At 51.8% G+C, this 18,473-nt stretch overlaps 1 protein-coding gene and 1 non-coding gene across 2 annotated transcripts; one reads left to right on the plus strand and one right to left on the minus strand.

Moving 5' to 3' along the window:
• Nucleotides 1-1,502: 1,502 nt before the first annotated feature.
• On the plus strand, nucleotides 1,503-17,921 carry MYL9 (myosin light chain 9). Its single transcript, XM_003430848.5, has 4 exons — nucleotides 1,503-1,608; nucleotides 12,878-13,082; nucleotides 15,722-15,883; nucleotides 16,411-17,921. The coding sequence occupies exons 2-4, from the start codon at nucleotides 12,899-12,901 to the stop codon at nucleotides 16,581-16,583; spliced, it is 519 nt and encodes a 172-aa protein (XP_003430896.1). The 5' UTR covers nucleotides 1,503-1,608; nucleotides 12,878-12,898; the 3' UTR covers nucleotides 16,584-17,921.
• Nucleotides 5,018-5,155, minus strand: LOC114813955. Its single transcript, XR_003761699.1, has one exon. It is a non-coding gene; the product is annotated as a small nucleolar RNA SNORA7 (small nucleolar RNA).
• Nucleotides 17,922-18,473: the final 552 nt, after the last annotated feature.

The following is an 18,473-nucleotide window of genomic DNA, read 5'->3' on the forward strand; positions in this document are numbered from 1 at the left end:
CTCCGCTTCTAGACCATGCTCTGGCTCGGTTGGAGCTCTTTGGCCACGAGGGCTCCATTACGGTGCAGTGAGTCGGAAGCAGTGTGGCTTAGTGCATAGAGCAAGAGCTTGGGACTCAGAAGGACCTGGATTCTAATCCCGACTCCACCACTTGTCCGCTGTGAGACCTTGGGCAAGTCGCTTCACTTCTCTATGGTTCAGTTACCTCATCTGTAAAATGGGAATTCAGACTGTGAGCCCCATAGGGGACATGGACTGTGTCCCAAATGATGGTCTCGTATCTACCCCAGCAATTAATACAGTGCCTGGCACATAGTAAGTGCTTAATAAATACCATTTTTTAAAAAAGGTTGTTGCTTTTTGGGCCAGAGGTTCCAATTTAAAAGGAGACCCCCTGGGGGAGGCCAAGACCTTCCAGGTTTCAACCTGTCATCCCTGGGGGTGGGAGGCGGGGATGTGGGCTGCCCTTAGGGAGGGTGTAGAAGACCTTTCATTCATTCAATTCAATTGTATTTATTGAGCACCTACTGTGTGCAGAGCACTGTACTAAGTGCTTGGGAGAGTACAACAATAAGCAGACAAATTCCCTGCCCAAAATGAGCTTAAATTCTAGATGGGGGTGGGGAGGGCAACAGACATTAATATTTAGAAAATTACGGATAAGTGCTGTGGGGCTGGGGGAGGGGGAAGAACAAGGGAGCAAGTCATGGCGATGCATAAAGGAGTGGGAGAAGAGGAAAAGGGGGTGGGGGACTTAGTCAGGGAAGGTCTCCTGGAGCAGATGTGCCTTCAATAAAGATTTAAAGTGGGGGAGAGTAACTATCTGTCAGATATGAGGAGGGAGGGCGTACCAGGCCTGTTCTCCTTGGGGCTTCTGGGACCAGCCTGGACGCCCGGGGCTGCTGTCGACGGGCCCGATGGCCCTGGGCTCGGCTAGTTCCGATGGTTCTACTAGAACCGGACCTGTCTCGGGCCGACAGGGAGTCAGGCAGGGCCAGATCCGGTTCAGCTTTCTGCTTTGGGCTCTGTGCCTTGACACCTCTGCTCTCTCCCCCAGTCCCTGCCCCCAACATCACCCGCCTCCTCCCTTACCCATCTGCATAGCACCCACCCCAGGGACCCCCCCCCACCTTCCCACCACGGGGATGTAGCGGGGGGACGAGACAACTACCCGTCTCGTGGGTGAGGGGGAAGCCAGGGGTCAAGGAGAACTCCGAGTCTGGGCCCCCCACACTCCTTCTCTGTTGCTTACTTTTCCATCCCCATTTCTATATAAGGCAGAATCATCTCTTCCCCTAGAGCCCCCTGCCCCCCCCCCCCAACCCCACCCCCGTCCTGGGCCGTTCTGTTCCCATCCTCAAACCCAGAGCCCCGGAGCTGGCTGCAACCCTGTACTCACTCACACATTCTTCTGCCTTGTATGGCCAAATCCTCCCGGGTGGGAGGGTGAGGATGGGGTTGGAGGGAAACTCCCTCCCCGATTGGCTGCCCTGCTGCCTGGCCCGGCTCCTTCGAGGCAGCCAGATTAAAACTGCCCCTTCATCCCTTCTATTTTCCAGGAGACTGAAGTGCCTCCAGGACCTCTCCATTCCTTCCCGTTAAGACCAGGTAGGAACGGCCTCTTCCTCTTCCCTCCCAAGATTCCCACCCATCCCCAGGGAGGGGACCCTGGTCAGTGGGGCCGGTGGTCCGACAGTCTGTCGTCCCCGTGAAGAGAGGGGTGGCTGGGGTCTCCCAGGCTCATACACAGGCCCGAGGGCAGTTTTAGGATCAGAGGGAAAGTCCCCGCTCTCTCTCTAGGCGGGAATCTCATGAGCAGAGGTCAGCCCGGAGTCCAGATCCATTCTGTCTGGATGCTGGGTTCGCAGGAGGCGACGTGCCTGGCCCCGTCCCAGCGTTCCGCCTTTATCTGCAGAACGGGAGGAAGTCCCGTGGCGAGAGGGAGGCGGGAGTCCCATAGGGCGAAAGCAGGGGCAGGGCACCGGCGGGGTGAGGGTGGGGGCAGAGGGCAGCCTCCCTGCCCTGGGCTGGCATGATGGGACGGGCATTCTGTGATTCCTTTTGGCCTCTTTGGAGCAGCGTGTCCTCTCCGCAGCTTCACCTCTCTCGGAGCCAAGGAAGAGGCTTCCCCACACTTCTGATGACAAGAACCTATCTGTGGAGGGCACACGTTCTATCTGTCTACCCACCCGCCTGCCCTCCTGCCCACAGGATCACACACATCCCTACGCCCCTGCCAGGCTTGGGGCATTCTCTAAACCCAGCCAGGGTCACGCTGAAAGGCAGCTCTTGGGGGAGTGGGTCAGAGCCCCAGGACTGCTATCTGTGGCAGGGCAGATTCCCCCATGGAGACATAGGAAGCCTGCCTGACCAAGCTTTTTCATCATCTGCTTGCCTTTGTTGGGCCCGCTGTAATAATAATAACAATAACAGTATTTATTCTTTAAGCTCTTACAATGTGCCAGGCACTGAACTAAGTGCTGAGAGGGATACAAGCAAATCGGGTTGGACAGAGTCCTTGTCCTACATGGGGCTCCCAGTCTTAATCCCCATTTTACAGATGAGGGAACCGAAGCACAGATAAGTGAAGTGACTTGCCCAGGGTCAGACAGCAGACAAAGCGGCAGAGGTGGAATTAGAACCAGGGTCCTTCTGACACCCAGACCCGTGCCCTATCCACTAGGCCACACTGAAAACAGACAATCCCTGCCCACAATTGGCTCACAGTCTAGAAGACTCCACTTGGCTGGAGCAACAGAGCTCCATAGAGCAGCTGTTTGGGTGTCCTGCTCATTCTCCTCACATGTCCCACCCAGAGTAGCCCCTTAGAGGTGAGCATAACGCATCGTTTGTGACTTTGCTTAATTGTAGTAAAAGCATTTATTAGGCGGTAACTGCGGCAAGAGCTCTGGACTAAGCACTGGGAAAAAATACAGAAACGGGAATTAGACATGGTCCCTGGCCCTAAAGAAGCACATACTCTAAAAAATTATGGAGGCCCAGGAAAATTAATGGAATTTGTGGATCCGTTCCTACTTCCTCTTCCACCCCTCTCATTCATTCATTCATTCAATTGTATTTATTGGGAGCTTACTGTGTGCAGGACACTGTATGAAGCGCTTGGGAGAGTACAACATACCAATAAACAGACACATTTCCTTCCCCCAACGAGCTTGACTTGGTCCACCTCAGCCTGCCCACCCCTTCTTCCAGCAGCCTCTGTTGCTTAAAAATGTTGGTATTTGTTAAGCGCTTACTATGTGCCGAGCACTGTTCTAAGCGCTGGGGTAGACACAGAGGAATCAGGTTGTCCCACGTGGGGCTCACAGTCTTCATCCCCATTTTACAGATGAGGTAACTGAGGCACCGAGAAGTTAAGTGACTTGCCCAGAGTCAAACAGCTGACAAGTGGCCGAGCCGGGATTCGAACCCATGACCTCTGACTCCAAAGCCCGGGCTCTTTCCACTGAGCCACGCTGCTTTTGCCTCAGGCCCCGGAGCACCTGCTTTCTCGCCACGCCACGGCCAGGGCCCGGTGCAGTCTCTGGGCCCTGCCTCCCTCCCCAGCCTCTCTCACCCAACCTGGCTGTTCTCCTCTGCCCTCTCTCCGCTTGCTCTTTCTACTCCTGCCCAATCCTCACCCTTTGCTTCCACTCTCTCTGCTTCCCTCTCACTGTGCCTCTAGCATCGGTCCAGACAAATGTTTGACAAGGTGGAGTTGGGGGAAGGCGCTCCCCTCTCCCGGGTGTAAGATATGTTTGGCATTTGTGCTCCAACCTAGCTGTTAAAATGCTTACATTTCCACCGACGGATTTTACGTGCCTCGATTTACGTCTGTGCAGTTGCGTTGCTCTCGACTTACCCTGGTGACTCCCTCAGCATCTGGCTCAGTGCTCTGCAAATATTATCGGGGGTGAATAATGACAGTGATGGTGATGATGACGATAATAACAGAGTGTCTCTATCCAAGAGGCAATAAGCACTAAGATGACCCAAGTGTTTGTTAAAAGCAAGATATGGGGGTAGAGGCAGATGGGGCTCTCAGGCTCCAGACAGTCACCAATCAGAGATATTTACTGAACGCTCACTATGGGTGGAGCACTGTACTAAGTGAATACAGTACATCCAGGACCAGCCAGCTATGGACAGGAGGGCAGGGGGAATAATAATGATAGTATTTGTCCAGCCCTATGTGCCAAGCACTGTTCTAAGCGCTGGGGGAGTTACAAGGTAATCAGGTTGTCCCACGTAGGGCTCACAGTCATATCCCCATTTTACAGATGAGGTAACGGAGGCACAGAGAAGTTAAGTGACTTGCCCAAAGTCACACAGCGGACAAGAGGCGGAGCCGGATTAGAACCCACGACCTCTGACTCCCAAGCCCGGGCTCTTTCCACCAAGCCATGCTGCTTCAGGGGAATGTCGGCCAGACCCAGCAAGTCCACTACACACAAATCAATGTTATTTATTGAGCGCTTACACTGTGCCGACCACCATACTAAGCGCTTGGGAGAGTACAATATAATGAGCTTGCGATCTGGGGGAGTGCTGCTAGCTCGGGGCTTCTCTCTTCATTCCGTGCTCAGAAAAGCAGTACAGTGTATCAGGTACTTTCAGGAGCCAGCAGAATAGGAGAGCTGGGGAGAGAGAGTAGACCTGGGGGACCTTCGGGTGGATAGGGATGGGAGCCGGATCTCTTCCGAGCTCACCACAGCCCTTCTAACCCCTGAGTATGGGGAGGAGAAGGTTATGACAGAGGGGAGGGAGAGTGAACACTCCCTTCCCACCAGTACATACATATCCTTATAGTCGATTGTCTCCCCTTGTCTCGCCTTATGCTGTCGAGTTGTTTCCGACCCATAGCGACTCCATCGCCAATCATTCTGGTAGGGAATCCATAGGGTTTCTTGGAAAAAAACATGGAAGTAGTTTAATGTTGCCTTCCCCGCACAGTAAACTTGAGTCTCCTCCCTCGACTCCCTCCCATGCCTCAGCCGCCCAGCACAGGTGAGTTTTGACCTGTAGCCGATTGCCTTCCACTCTCTAGCCACTGCCCAGGCTAGGAATGGAATGGGTAGGCCTCTGCTTGACTCTCCCTCCCATAGCCGAGACTGGCAGGGTACTGGAAACTCTCCGGGTGCCATCCTGAGAGGGGTGCCTCCCCTACATGTAATTTATTTTAATGTCTGTCTCCCCCACTGGATTGTAAACTCCTCGAGGGCAAGGAGTGTGTCTACTTACTCTATTGAACTCTCCCAAGGGCCCCGACCTGTGCTGTGTAAACAGAGGTGCTCAATAAATACCACAAGCTCCCCACAACCAAGCGGGATGGGTCTCTCCCTGGCCCTGCGGCCTCTCCTTCCCCAAGCTTCTCGGTGTGCTCTCTCAGCTATCTTTCCAGCTCCTTCCTCTCCCCACATCTGCCCTCCTTCTCCCGGCTTCTGGTCATTCAGAAGAGCCCCGCGACTGTTGGCTTTATTGACTCCGTACGCGACTACTGGATTTAGAGAGGCACTGGCGGCTTTCTCTGGGGCCTTTTCCTTCCTCTCTTCCTGTAAATCTTTTCATCACTCCCTTTCTCCACCCTCCTGCCGCTCTCTCCAGCCTGCAAATGGAGGCGGTAATGGCGATGGCAGTTATGTAGTGGCCGTGGTTCCCACCGAGAGCCCTTCGAGAACTCTCTCCTCCTCACTCGGGACTTCTCCGTGAATTGGCACGGCTACTCTTCTCAGGGTTAATGCCTGTCCCAAACATTCCCACTGTGTAGAGTCTGTCTCTTGGGAGTTTACAAACTGAAGTCCAGAGTAAGCCTTTACCACTGTCTGAGGCAAGGAGGGGGAAGGCTTGCTATCTCTCAATCACTGGTATTTACTGAGCATTTACTGCATGCAGAGCACTGTATCGATCAGTCGATATCATATTTATTAAGTGCTTACTGTGTGCACAGCACTGTACTAAGTGCTTGGGAGAATACAATATAACGATATACCAGAGTTGGTGGACACGTTCCCATCCCACAGTGAGCTTACGGTCTAGAGCGGGAGACAGACATTAAGATAAATCAATAAATTATGGATATGGACATAAGTGCTGTGGAGCTGGGGATCGGTGAATAAAGGGAGCAAATAGGGTGACGAAGAAGCGAGTGGGAGAAGAGGAAATAAGGGCTTAGTCAGGGAAGGCCCTTTGGAGGAGATGTGCCTTCTGTAGGGCTTTGAAGTTAGGGAACGTAAGGAGAATAATTTCTGGTTGGAAGAGGTGGTCACCTAACTGTACTAAGTGCTTAGGGGAGTTCAATATAGTACAGTTGGGAGACATGATCTCTGCTCTCTAGGAGCTTACAGTCTAGTTGGGGAGACAGAGTTCAGGTTTGAGAATACAAGTCAATGCCTCTTCGTGCCTGCAGTGAAACCGAAAATCTGGCTAGATTCAGGAATCTCCCTTGGGCAGTTTATAGAGTTGGAATCAGTGATTCTGAGAAAAAAAAGTGATACATCCAGTTCCCTCCCAGCATTCATCCACTCCACTCTGTCTGAGACAACGGCACAGGACAGAATAGAGACAGTCAGAGTCACCTGGCAACCCTGGTGGGAAATGAGAGCAGACAGAAAGTGCGGTTAACCAGGGGAGGGTCTCGATCGCTTTAGTTGGGGACCGGTGCTTGATTGGAGTGCACTGGATGGCCATTGGGGCTAGGAGAAGGAGGAGGAGGAGGAGAAATGGTATTTATTTAGTACCCGAGGAGTGCAATTGACTGGACAAAAAGTTTGGGAAAACACCACAAAGTAGGAGAGTGACGTGGCCCAAAGGCAAGCACAGAAATGATTTCACCTGCAATGGACCACCTGATTTGGAACCAGAAGTGAATGTAGACTGGACAGCCAGCAAGGAAAGGTAACTTGAGTCCAGGCAGGAATTTGACAGTGGGAACAGGGAAGAGCTGGGGCCCTTTGATGACATCGTGTGGGCCCAGAAAACAAACGTTGGCCTAGAATATACCTGATGAATATTTTGCAACTCAAATGAACACCAGAGAACAGAGGGCCTCTTAACTCCTTTTCTTCCCAGGCCTGACATTTTAGAAAAAAGCCTCAGAGCTGCCACAATTTTAGCTGGAAGTTGGAGCTTCACGCCTTGTCCTGGGACTACTGTCAAAGAGCTTTAAAGATGGTATTTGGTATTTTCTATGTGTCAAGCACTGTTCTAAGCTGTGGGGTAGATCCAAGCTAATCAGGTTGGACACAGTTCCTGTCCCTCATGAGGCTCACAGTCTTCTTCCCCATTTTAAAGATGAGGTAACTGAGGCATAGAGAAGTTAAGTGACTTGCCCGAGGTCGAACAGCAGGCAAGTGGCAGAGCCGGAATTAGAACCCAGGTCCCTCTGACTTCTCTGTCCTATTTGTTTGCAAAGCCAGAAAGAGGTTAAAAATGAGCCCTAGAGTGGAATTTTTGTTCCAGCCTTAACGGTGACCTTGGCCACGGCCATCATCATCCTAACATCTGCAGCAATGGGGTCTGGGAAAAAAGGAGGAGGTTATTTTGGTCCTCTGACTCCAGGGCATTTAGTCCCTGTCAGAGTTCACAAATTACTTGGGAGTGAAAAATGTTGCCGAGTTCCTAGTAAGCGAGATCCATGGGGTGATTTCCACTTTGAGGAAGATATGACTCGATTACTAGCTGGGAGTTTTCATATTTCCCCATCTGCCCTTGTCTCTTGCTTTCCCTTCTTTTCTGCTGTGCTGCCTCTCCTTATTTCTCCCAGTCTCCTTCCTCTACCATCTCTCCCTTTTCTTTTCCCATCTTTCTTCATGCCTCTGTTGGTCTCCCCCCCCCCCTTTTTACTGTATTTGTTAAGTATTTACTATATGTCACACACTGTTCTGAGTGCTGGGATAGATGCGAGTTAATCAGGTTGAATACAGTCCCTGTTGCCCATGGGGTTCACATCTAAGCAGACCCAGTCTCATGAGTAGGGTCTGGATAGGTCCAAGTCTCTCCCAGCTCATGGGCCCCTGCAATCAGCATCAGCCCCAGGGTCATTCCTGGGGTTTGGCTTTGCTTTGGGGTGAGCTCTGGAATGGATTCTACTTCCAATTTAGTCTAGACTGTCCCAGGGCAACTTTGATAGGATAAGCTTGGTGGGAGGGGAAGGGAGGAGAGGAGTTTAGTTCCAATTTAGTCTGGATTGCCCCATGGCAACTTCACCACAATGGGCTCAGTGGGACTCTAGTTCCAATTCAGTCTGGACTGCCCCTTGGTAACTAATAATAACAATAATAATAATAATAAGAAATATGGTATTGGTTAAGCACTTTTTATGCGCCAGGGGTAGATACAACTAAGCATTGGGGTAGATACAAATTTGTCAACTTGGATGCAGTCCCTGTCCTGTATGGGGTTCAAAGTCTTAATCCCCATTTTATAGATGAGGTAACTGAGGCCCAGAGAAGTTAAGCGACTCGCTCAAGATCACACAGTAGACAAGTACAGATCTGGGATTAGAACCCATGTCCTTCTGACTCCTAGGCTGGGGCTCTATCCACTGCCCCATGGCACTGCCTTGCATTGGCTCGGCGGTCCCTTGGCTCCCTGGAAACCTCTGCCAAGAGCCATTGAGGCCTGGCCATAAGTCCAGAAGGCTTCCCCTGTCTTCTTGGCCTGACCCTTCACCATGGGCGAGGGAGTCCTTCCGAAGCGTACGTGATGCTTGGTCAGACATGGGTCTCCAGGGGCAGAGATTTGAGCTGCTCATTTCCGCTAGGTTACCTCTGCTTCCTCCCCACTTCTCCTTCTTTCCTCACTGTGCCCACCCCCAGCTCCTGCCCCTCCTTCTGTTTGAATTGTTGTGTTGCCGGCCACGTTTACCAGGCTAAAGTAAAAGTTCTCGGGACTGTCTTGCGGTCTTCTATAAAAGGTGCCACACGATCCAACATATAAATAATCCTAGGTTACAAAAACCCCCACTTTTTCAGCTTGCTTCCCCCTCCATCTTGGGAACCTTTTTTAATGGTATTTGTTACGTGTTTACTCTGTGCCGGGCACTGTACCGAGCGCTGAGGTAGACGCAAGTCAATCAGGCTGGACACAGTCCAAATCCCAAATGGGGCTCAGAGTATTAATCCCCGTTTTAAAGATGAGATAACTGAGGCACAGAGAAGTTAAATGACCCAAGGTCGCTTGGCGGAGGTGGCATTAGAACCCAGATGTTTCTGACTCCCAGGACCACGCACCATCCACTAGGCCATGCTGAGCCTTCCCTTCCTGGCCAGGCAAGGGAGAGATTCTCCCAAAACCCCTCCAGCCTAACCCCCGGGGGCCAGGGGGAGAGGGAGGTGATCTCTAAGAGGAACCACATGCCAGCTGGCTATTTATCTTGTGGGTTCATCAGAGTGCCAGATGCCCAAAGGGGAGAGACAGAGAGAGAGAGAGTGAATGTATGGGTATTTGTAGATCCATTTATATTCTGTCACCTAAGATGGTTCAAGAACCCACTCTCCCTCCTTTAAGAGATGAAATAAGAAGCAGCATTGCCTAGTGCAAAGAGCCCGAACCTGCGAGTCACAGGACCTGGGTTCTAATCCCAGTTCTGCCACTTGTCTGCTGTGTGACTTCGGGCAAGTCACTTAACTTCTCCGCGCCTCAGTAACCTCATCTGTAAAACTGGGGGGCATACAGATTTTAAGTCCTTCCTCTAGATTGTAAATTCCTTGTGGGCAGGGAACGCGGCTACCAACTCAGTTGTATTGCACTTTCCCAAGCATTTAGTATAGTGCTCTGCATACAATAGATGCTCAATTAATACTCTCCATTGATTGGTTGATAGAGTAGGGTGGTATTGGAGGCCTAGAAATGGCCAGGAGCAGGAGGACTAATCATTCAGTCAATCATATCTATTGAGCACTTGTTGGATACAGAGCACTGTACTAAACACTTGGGAGAGTACAACCTATCAATATAACAGACGCATTCCCTACCCACAGCGAACTTCCAGTCTAGAGCTTACAGACTAGAGAAGAGTACATACTGGGAAAAAGCAATCAAGAAGCAAAAGCTTTAAAGATACCAAAATGATCTCCCCGACGACCCCTAGCCTATGTCCTGCCTCTGGCCTGGAATGCCCTCCCTCCTCTAATTACTCTCCCTGGCTTCAAAGCCTTTTTGAAGGCACACCTCCTCCACGAGGCCTTCCAGGAGTAAGCCCCACCTTTCCTCCCCCCCCCCCCCCACTTCTTTCTGTGTTGCCCTAACTTGCTTCCTTTTCTCTTCCCCACTCTCAGCCCCAAAGCACTTATGTACATATCTGTCATTTTATTTACTAGCATTAATGTCTGCCTCCCCCATCTAGACTGTGAGCTCGTTGTGGGCAGGGAATGTCACTGTTTATTGTTATAGCGAACTTTCCCAAGTGCTTAGTACAGTGTAAGCGCTCAGTATGAACGAATAAATGAATAATTTGAATCCATCACCAGGCATGGGATCACTGGTACAGATTTATGCAAATGATCCACCAGGAAACCAATCCAGTCCTGGCAGGTTAGCTGAGGAAGGAATTAGGGGAATTTCCCACGATAGGAAATTTAGATTTCCCCACCCCTTAGGGTCCCCCAGGGGCCAAGTTTGCTGATCCCCCGTCACAACCCATCTGGTAGAATCCGCCTCTGGACCCGTCTCCGCCTCAGCGCCCCGGTGTGGTCCCCATCTGGAGACAGATCTTGCTTCGGCCTTTCCGAGACTCGCTGTGGGTGCTTGTTTTCTTGAGGAGGATGATGGGTGGGGTCTGGAGGCTCCTGAAGGGGAGAAGGCAGGCCCCAAGGGGATCGGATCAAGTTGTCCCTCTTTCTCAGAGAGACTCGAAGTCCCTGTCCCAGAATTCCCCTCCTCGGGCCCCCCAGCAGTTCCTTCTCTGTAGCCTGTCGTGTCTGGAAAAACAAAGAGGATGGGGGAGGGGAGCGGAGCAGCCTGGAATGCCAGGAATGTGTGAGGAGCACAGTGTGGCTTCCTGCTGGTGCAAGGGGTGCTGGGAACAGGGCCTACGAGCTGTCTCCGACCGTGCTCAGAGGATGTGGCCAAAGAAGCCTGCCGGACTACTGGGTCCCCGGGAGGCGGACGGCTCACGCTACAGGGCCCCTCAATAATGATAACAATAATGTCGGTATTTGTTCAGCGCTTACTATGTGCCGAACACTGCTCTAAGCGCTGGGGTTGATCCAGGGTCATCGGGTTGTCCCACGTGAGGCTCCCAGTCTTAATCCCCCTTTTCCAGATGAGGTAACTGAGGCACCGAGAAGTGAAGTGACTTGCCCAAAGTCACACAGCTGACAGGTGGCGGAGCCGGGATTAGAACCCATGACCTCCGACTCCTAAGCCCGGGCTCTTTCCACTGAGCCACGCTGCTTCTCAAGTCCCTAGTGGGTCTCTGCTGCCTCTATAGGCAAAGTAAAGCAGTGTGGCATAGTGGAAAGGGCACAGGCCTGAGAGTCTGGGGACCTGGGTTCTAATCCTGCTCCGTCACTTCACTGATGCATGACCTTGGTTAAATCACTTCACTTCTCTGAGCCTCACTTTCCTCGAACTGTTAAATGGGGCTTAGATACCTCTTTTCTTTTCCCCTTGGAACGTGAGCCCGGCGTGGTCCAGGGACTGTGTCCGACCTGATTATCTTGTATCTCCCACGGTGTTCAGCACACGGTAAGTGTTTAATGAAATACCGCTACTATTCGTTAGCCCTGGCTGCTTTGGAGCCTGGGGTGCTAGGCCCCGAAGAATGAGTCGTGGCGGTCCTGTCCCACCCGGCCACTGAACCCAGTACCGCCCACCGCTGTGGAAAAAGGCAGAGGACAAATTTACCTATGAGACGGAGCAGCGCTGGTCGTTCTGAGTCACTACTGCCATTCGCCAATCCCCATTTTCCAGCCTTGGCTGAGGGCAGGGGCAGAGAGAGAGTCCGCTGTGGAATGAAAAGATGGCAGGAAGGGGCGGCCTCCCCCAGCTCTGCCCGGCCATTACCAGGATTGGTCTCCCGGGCAGAATCTCCGCCCTGACACCTTTCAAGATGGTGCTTCTAATCAATCAATCAATTGATCATGTTTGTCGAGCAACTACTGTATGTGTTTAGAGCACTGAACTAAATGCTTCAGAGAGTACAAGTAGAAGGAAAGACCTAATTCCTACCCTCCCAAGGGTAGGATATCGTGAACAGGAGAGACAAATACAAAGAAATTTAGAGATAGGAGGAAAAAGAGAATGAGAGATGGAGAGGTAAATAAATAAGTGCTTAAAACATAGAGTAAGTGAATTGATATGTACAAATGTGCTAGGGCTTATTGTGAGTTTATGACCTGGGGGGAGCAGTGGTCTGGTGGAGTGTTGGGTTCAGCGCTTAGAACAGTGCTTGGCACATAGTAAGGGCTTAACAAATACCATCATCATCATCATCAACAGGTGCCTTGAAGCCGCGATTGGGCCAGGGGGTCAAGGATTGGGGAGCCTCGGGGCTTTGACCACAGCCGAGCTCAGGAGGAAGGAGCGAGGCCTGGTGGCTGACCTACCTCCCATAACTGCTCTAGTCTCCGCTCTCTCCCTTTCCGAGAAGCAGCGTGGTCTAATGGATAGAGCACAGGCCTGGGAGTCAGAAGATCAGAAGGACCCGGTTCTAATTCCGACTCCGCCACTTGTCGGTCGTGTGAAAATGGGCAAGTCATCTCACTTCTCTGTGTCTCAGTTTCCTCACCTGTAAAGTGGGGATTAAGACTGCGAGCCCCATATGGGACAGGGACTGTGTTCAACCTGATTTGCTTATATTCACTCCAACGCTTAGTACAGTGTCTGGCATATAGTAAATGCTTAATACCACAATTATTATTATTTCACTTCTCAGATCAGCTCTAGAGAAGCCAAGATGTCCAGCAAGCGGGCCAAGGCCAAGACCACCAAGAAGCGTCCCCAGCGCGCCACCTCCAATGTCTTCGCTATGTTTGATCAGTCTCAGATCCAGGAGTTCAAAGAGGCCTTCAACATGATCGACCAGAACCGGGATGGCTTCATTGACAAGGAGGACCTGCACGACATGCTGGCCTCGCTAGGTAGGCCGGGTGCCCCGGGGCAAAGGAAGGCCCCCACCCCCAGGCTCCTTGCCCAAAGGGGGAAAGCCTTGGCTTGCTCTGGTCTCTCTGGACCTGTATCTGATGGCATCTTTCCCCTCCTCCCTACCTGCATCTGACAGAAAGGAACCGAGGGAATGGGGAGCAGGGTGGACCTGGCCAGGGAGGAACCGGTTAGAGGCACAGATAAAGGGGGAAATAAAATCACTGACTTCAAACCCCACCCTGAGTGCTTTTAAATGAGAAAAGTATTCTTCCCTACTTTCCAGGAGAAGGGAATATGGGGTAAGGACACCCAGAAGGTGGGACTTGGGAGTGTGAGTGGAGGATTCATTGTTTTTAATGGTATTTGTTGGGTGCTTACTATGTCCCAGGTACTGTAGTAAGTGCTGAGGTAGAGACAAGATAATCGGTTTGGACAGAAAATGATCAGGAGGAGGGGTCAGTGGAGGTTAACTACGAAAAGGGGAAAGGGGATTCCTCATGACTCTTTAGCTTTCAAACACAAACTGGAGCCATCGCTGGATATCAGCTGGGTGGGCCCCTAGAAAGTCTTGCTGTTTGGGTCTTACTGGGGCAGCTCTGCTATACTGTACTCTCCCAAGCGCTCAGCACAGGGTTCTGCACCCTGGGACTGTGTCCAACCTGCTTATCTCGTATCTACCCCAGAGCTTAGTAAGGCGTTTGGCTCATGGTAAGTGCTTAACAAATGCCGCAGGTATTACTAATTACTATTATATTTCTCTTCGCTTAAGAGAAACTTTTCAAGAACGGATGCTGGATGAACAACACAGATTGTGGGTCAGGTAGAGGAGCAGCATCCTGGTAATTAGAGTCATTCCACATCCAGCAACTGGTATCAGTTGAGTGTCTCCGGGGGATGCAGCAATCAATCAATGGCATCTATAGGGAGCATACTATGTGCCCAGCGCTGTGCAGGCTCCAGGTGGAGAGAGTGACGATTTGATCTTCGGAACTCTCAGTTAAAGGCCAGAGTGCACACTAGTTCCCAATAACCTCCCACCCCCGCTTTCCCCACCTCCTTTGAGGTCTCTGAAGGACCTGTGTCTCCTTAACGTTGTTGCATTTTGTTTCTATTGCTGCTGCCCTCTCTACACAAGCCTTGCAACCGCAAAGTGCTATTTCTGGAACTCCTGAGGCCAAAGGAATCTGGGTCCTCCACGGGATTGATTTTCTAACATTCTGCCTTCTCTGCAGCTGTCTCTCTTTTCTCCCATTCTTTTCTCTCTGCACATCTTCTGGGTCACAGGCTTGATTCTGCTCCTGCATGGTTTTGGGCTTGTGCTCTTTTCCATCTTTCTTTTTTGCTCTCCCTCCCTCTGTCCGTTCCTCCTTCCCTCCATCCCTGCCTTCCTTCCTGCCTAACGAATTCTTCTCTGTTCCTCCTCATCTCCGGCCCCTTCCCTCATTCTCTCTTCCCCTCACCTTTCCCTTTTCCTCTCTTCCTCTCAGAATTGTCTGTCTTGGGTCAGGCCCATCTCCCTTCCAGCTCGCCGCCCTCCTCGTGGCTGGCCATTGCCGGCCACCTCCGGACAGAAGCAAGCGGACCGCCAGGCTGCAATGGGAGCCTGTCTCCAGCATGAAGGGCCAGGGGTCTAAAGGACTGGCTCAGACTTTAAGCTCCTCTCCTTGTCTGGAGGTAGATGGAGACAGCATTCTGAACTGGGAAGAGCCATTTCAGTCCAATTCACCTCCCCGCTGAGTCCTAAGCAAATCCTTCACCTCTTCATTCATTCAGTCATTCATTCAATCGCATTTATGGAGCGCTTGCTGCAGAGCACTCTACTAAGCATTTGGGAGAGTACAATATAACGATAAGCAGACATATTTCCTGCTTACAAGTTTGCAATCTAGAGGGATAATGGCATTTGTTAAGCACTTACTATGTGCCAGGCACTGTTCCAAGCCCTGGGGTGGATACAAGAAAATCAAGCTGGACACCATCCCTGTCCCACATGAGACTCACAGCATTAATTCCCATTTTACAAATGAGGTAAATGAGGTGCAGAGAAGTTAAGTGACTTGCCCAAGATCACACAGCAGACAAGTGGCAGAGCCAGAATTAGAACCCCGGTCTTTCGACTCCAGGGTCGTGCTTCTCCAGCCCCAGGGACTATTTTGCTGCCCAGATGGGGGAAGGCAGAGAGGGAAGAGGGCAGGCTTCCTTTCTAGGGTGGCAAGTAGGGGGAGCAGGGAAAATGGAGGAGGTTCGGGAGAAGAAAGTCTAGTTTGGGAGCACCAAGTTGCTCAGGAGCAGTGGGGGAATTAACTCTGCAAGGGATTGGGAGCAAAGCTTCTCTGTCAAGAGACCGTCAGCACTTGAGGGCTTCTGGGATGCACAGTCCCTAAGATAGAGTATGCACAATGGGAGCAGTGTCATCAATGGCATTTATTGAGGACTTACTGTGTGCAGAGCACTGAACTGAGTGTTCGGTGCCTCAGGGCTGTGATGGGGGCTCAAGTAGAATCAAAGCCACCCCTAGGGAAAGGGTGTTGGGGCTGGGGGCTGGGTCAGGAGGGAGAGGAAGAAGAGGGAAGAGGAGGAGGTGCTCCAGGGAGAGGGCGAAGGGAGGCACTGACGGGATTGCCGTGCTCCACAGGCAAGAACCCCACGGACGAATACTTGGAGGGCATGATGAGTGAGGCTCCGGGTCCCATCAACTTCACCATGTTCCTCACGATGTTCGGGGAGAAACTCAACGGTACCGACCCCGAGGACGTCATCCGCAACGCCTTTGCCTGCTTCGACGAGGAGGCCTCAGGTCCGGGTGGCTTTGCAGCCGCAGCCCTCGGCATCTCCTAATGTCCTAAGCGTGGGTGGAGGGAGGTCCAGGCCCGGAACTCCCCACGGGGAGGACCTTCCCATGGAACGTAGGCCGGAGATGCCTGGGGGCAATCTTTTTCCTCACCCAAACACCCTGACTCACCCTCTGATGATGCCCTTCTGTCTCCCTCTCTTGGACCAGTTCCGGGAGATCCAAGAGGTCCATCCCCAGCTTATTCCGACCTCTTGCCCTCTGGACCTTCCAGTTCAGAGCCACTTGGATGGGGCCAACTTCTCTGCTGCCCTCTTGTGGTCCAGAGTCCTAGCACTTAAATCCGTGGTCTTTACTGAGCGCGTACTATGTGCAGAGCACTGTGCTCTGACAGTGAGAGAGGCACTGTAAGCGTTTGGGAAAATAACAATACAACAGAGTTGGTTGACACAGTCCCTGACCACAGGGAGCTTCCCGTTTAGAGGAGGAGCTTACAGCTTCCTGCTCTGTCTCCCTTTTCCTTCCCCCTCCAGGAGTCATACATGAAGACCATCTGCGGGAACTGCTCACCACCATGGGTGACCGATTCACGGACGAGGAGGTGGATGAGATGTACCGGGAGGCTCCCATCGATAAAAAGGGCAACTTCAACTACGTAGAATTCACTCGCATCCTCAAGCACGGGGCCAAAGACAAGGATGATTAGAACCAGTTGCCCCTTTCCCTCGACTCCCCACCCCGCCACACACCTATGCTCCTCCTCCTCCTCCTCCCAGAGCACTCTCACTGCCTTGATCTACAACCCTGTAAGGAACCCCATTGTCCTCCTTTCGTTTCTCCTCCTCCTCCTCCTCCTCCGAAATGGGCCCTCAGAGGGCCGAATCATCAGCAGTTAGGGTTGAATCCGTACCAGGTATTGTGATGGTTCGGGCCCAGTGCGGTGAGTCTTTGTCTGTTCACAGGATGGGTCTGTTCTGAGAAAAGAACCGGAAGAGTTGGGGAGGATTCCCAGACCAAGAAAAGTGCCGGATGCCACCCGCCCAAAGGTAGTTGGACAGATGTAGCCTTTCCTTAGGTGGTTTGCCTTGCCTTCTGGGGTCAAATCAGGAGCCTTGCTACCATCAAGCAATTGTATTTATTGAGTGCTTACTGTGTGCAGGGCACTGTACTAAGCACTTGGGAGAGAACAATACAACAGAGTCGGTAGACACGCTCCCTGCCCACAGGAGCTTAGAATCTCAAGTCCACCTCTCCCTTTTCAATTTTCTGTAACTCTGAAGATACCCTTCTTGGCCTGCTCATTTTGCCTCAGCCTCCCCTCTGAGTGACGTAGCGGGGGCAAGGAAACGAGAAGGGCAGCGCCACCATCCTGCTTTGGCTTAGGAGGAGGGAGTGACTCTATTGATAGGTAGTCCAGACCTCTGATTTCTGGTTGAGAGCGTGAGCCATGAGACCAGGCCTAGGACCTGGCTGTAAGGTGTGTTCTCCTCACACTCTGAGCTTTGAGGCAAAGTTTCCCAGACAACCCTCTTTCACAAGCTCTGTCGCATTCCCAAGGAACACACATAGCCCTTCACCCCAGAGTTCTTAAATCTCTCCCGAGCCCTATCCCTGCAGATGGAATAGCTTCAAAAAGGATTTTTCCCAAGGCTCTGCTGAGGGCCCGGCTCCCTCTCAGTGGCAGGGATGGGGCGGGAATCTAGACACGATATTTCCCCGCCTGGCGAGAAGCTCCAGCTCTGCCGGTTAGAGCCTGGTCCAGGACAGTTGTCGTGGACGAAGCGAAGTTGCTTCAGGCTGCACTGGTGGCTCTCTCTCCCCCAACGCCTCCTTTCACAGCTGTGTCCCCCACACCGCCCTCCTCCAGGCACAAGTGTTTCACAGAGGTCCCCTGAGGTGAGAGCACAGGACTTGTCCTCCGTGCTACCTTATTTGACCTCCAATCTCACATATATTTTTCTGTGGCTTCAGAGTCTTTCATTGGAAAGATCTTTAAAAAAAAAAAAGAAAGAGAAACTATGTAAAATATAAATATCAAACACAAGCTCCTTTCTTGTGGTTTAGTCTGGCCGGGATATGGGCTCTGTGGTAGCCTTAATAATAATAATAGTGATATTTGTTAAGCATTTACTATGTGCCAGGGTACTGTACTAAGTGCTGGGGTGGATACAAGCAAATCAGGTTGGACACAGTCCCTGTCCCACGTTAGGCTCACAGTGTCCATCCCCATTTTAACAGATGAGGGAACTGAGGCCCAGAGAAGTGAATTACCTTGCCCAAGGTCAAACGGCAGACAACTGATGGAGCCGGAATTAAAACCCATGACCTTCTGATTCCTGGGTCTGTGCTCCATCCACTATGCCATGCTGCTAGCCTTGTGCTTGTACAGGCTGACCTGGGGCAGGGCATCATCTTCTCACCACCCCGCCCTTGTGAGGGTCCCGGATGGGGGACTCCCAAGGCAGGTCCATCCCCTCCCCAGCTGACTTTTTCCATGAATCCCTTTGAGTGACGGGGGAGTGAGCAGTCGTGTGGTTTTACAGAGGATCATTAGGCAGGATAAGAAACCAGACGGCTTCACATCCGGTATCTTAAC

Source organism: Ornithorhynchus anatinus, chromosome 8 (genome assembly GCF_004115215.2).
Source record: "Ornithorhynchus anatinus isolate Pmale09 chromosome 8, mOrnAna1.pri.v4, whole genome shotgun sequence".
Lineage (NCBI taxonomy): Eukaryota > Metazoa > Chordata > Mammalia > Monotremata > Ornithorhynchidae > Ornithorhynchus > Ornithorhynchus anatinus.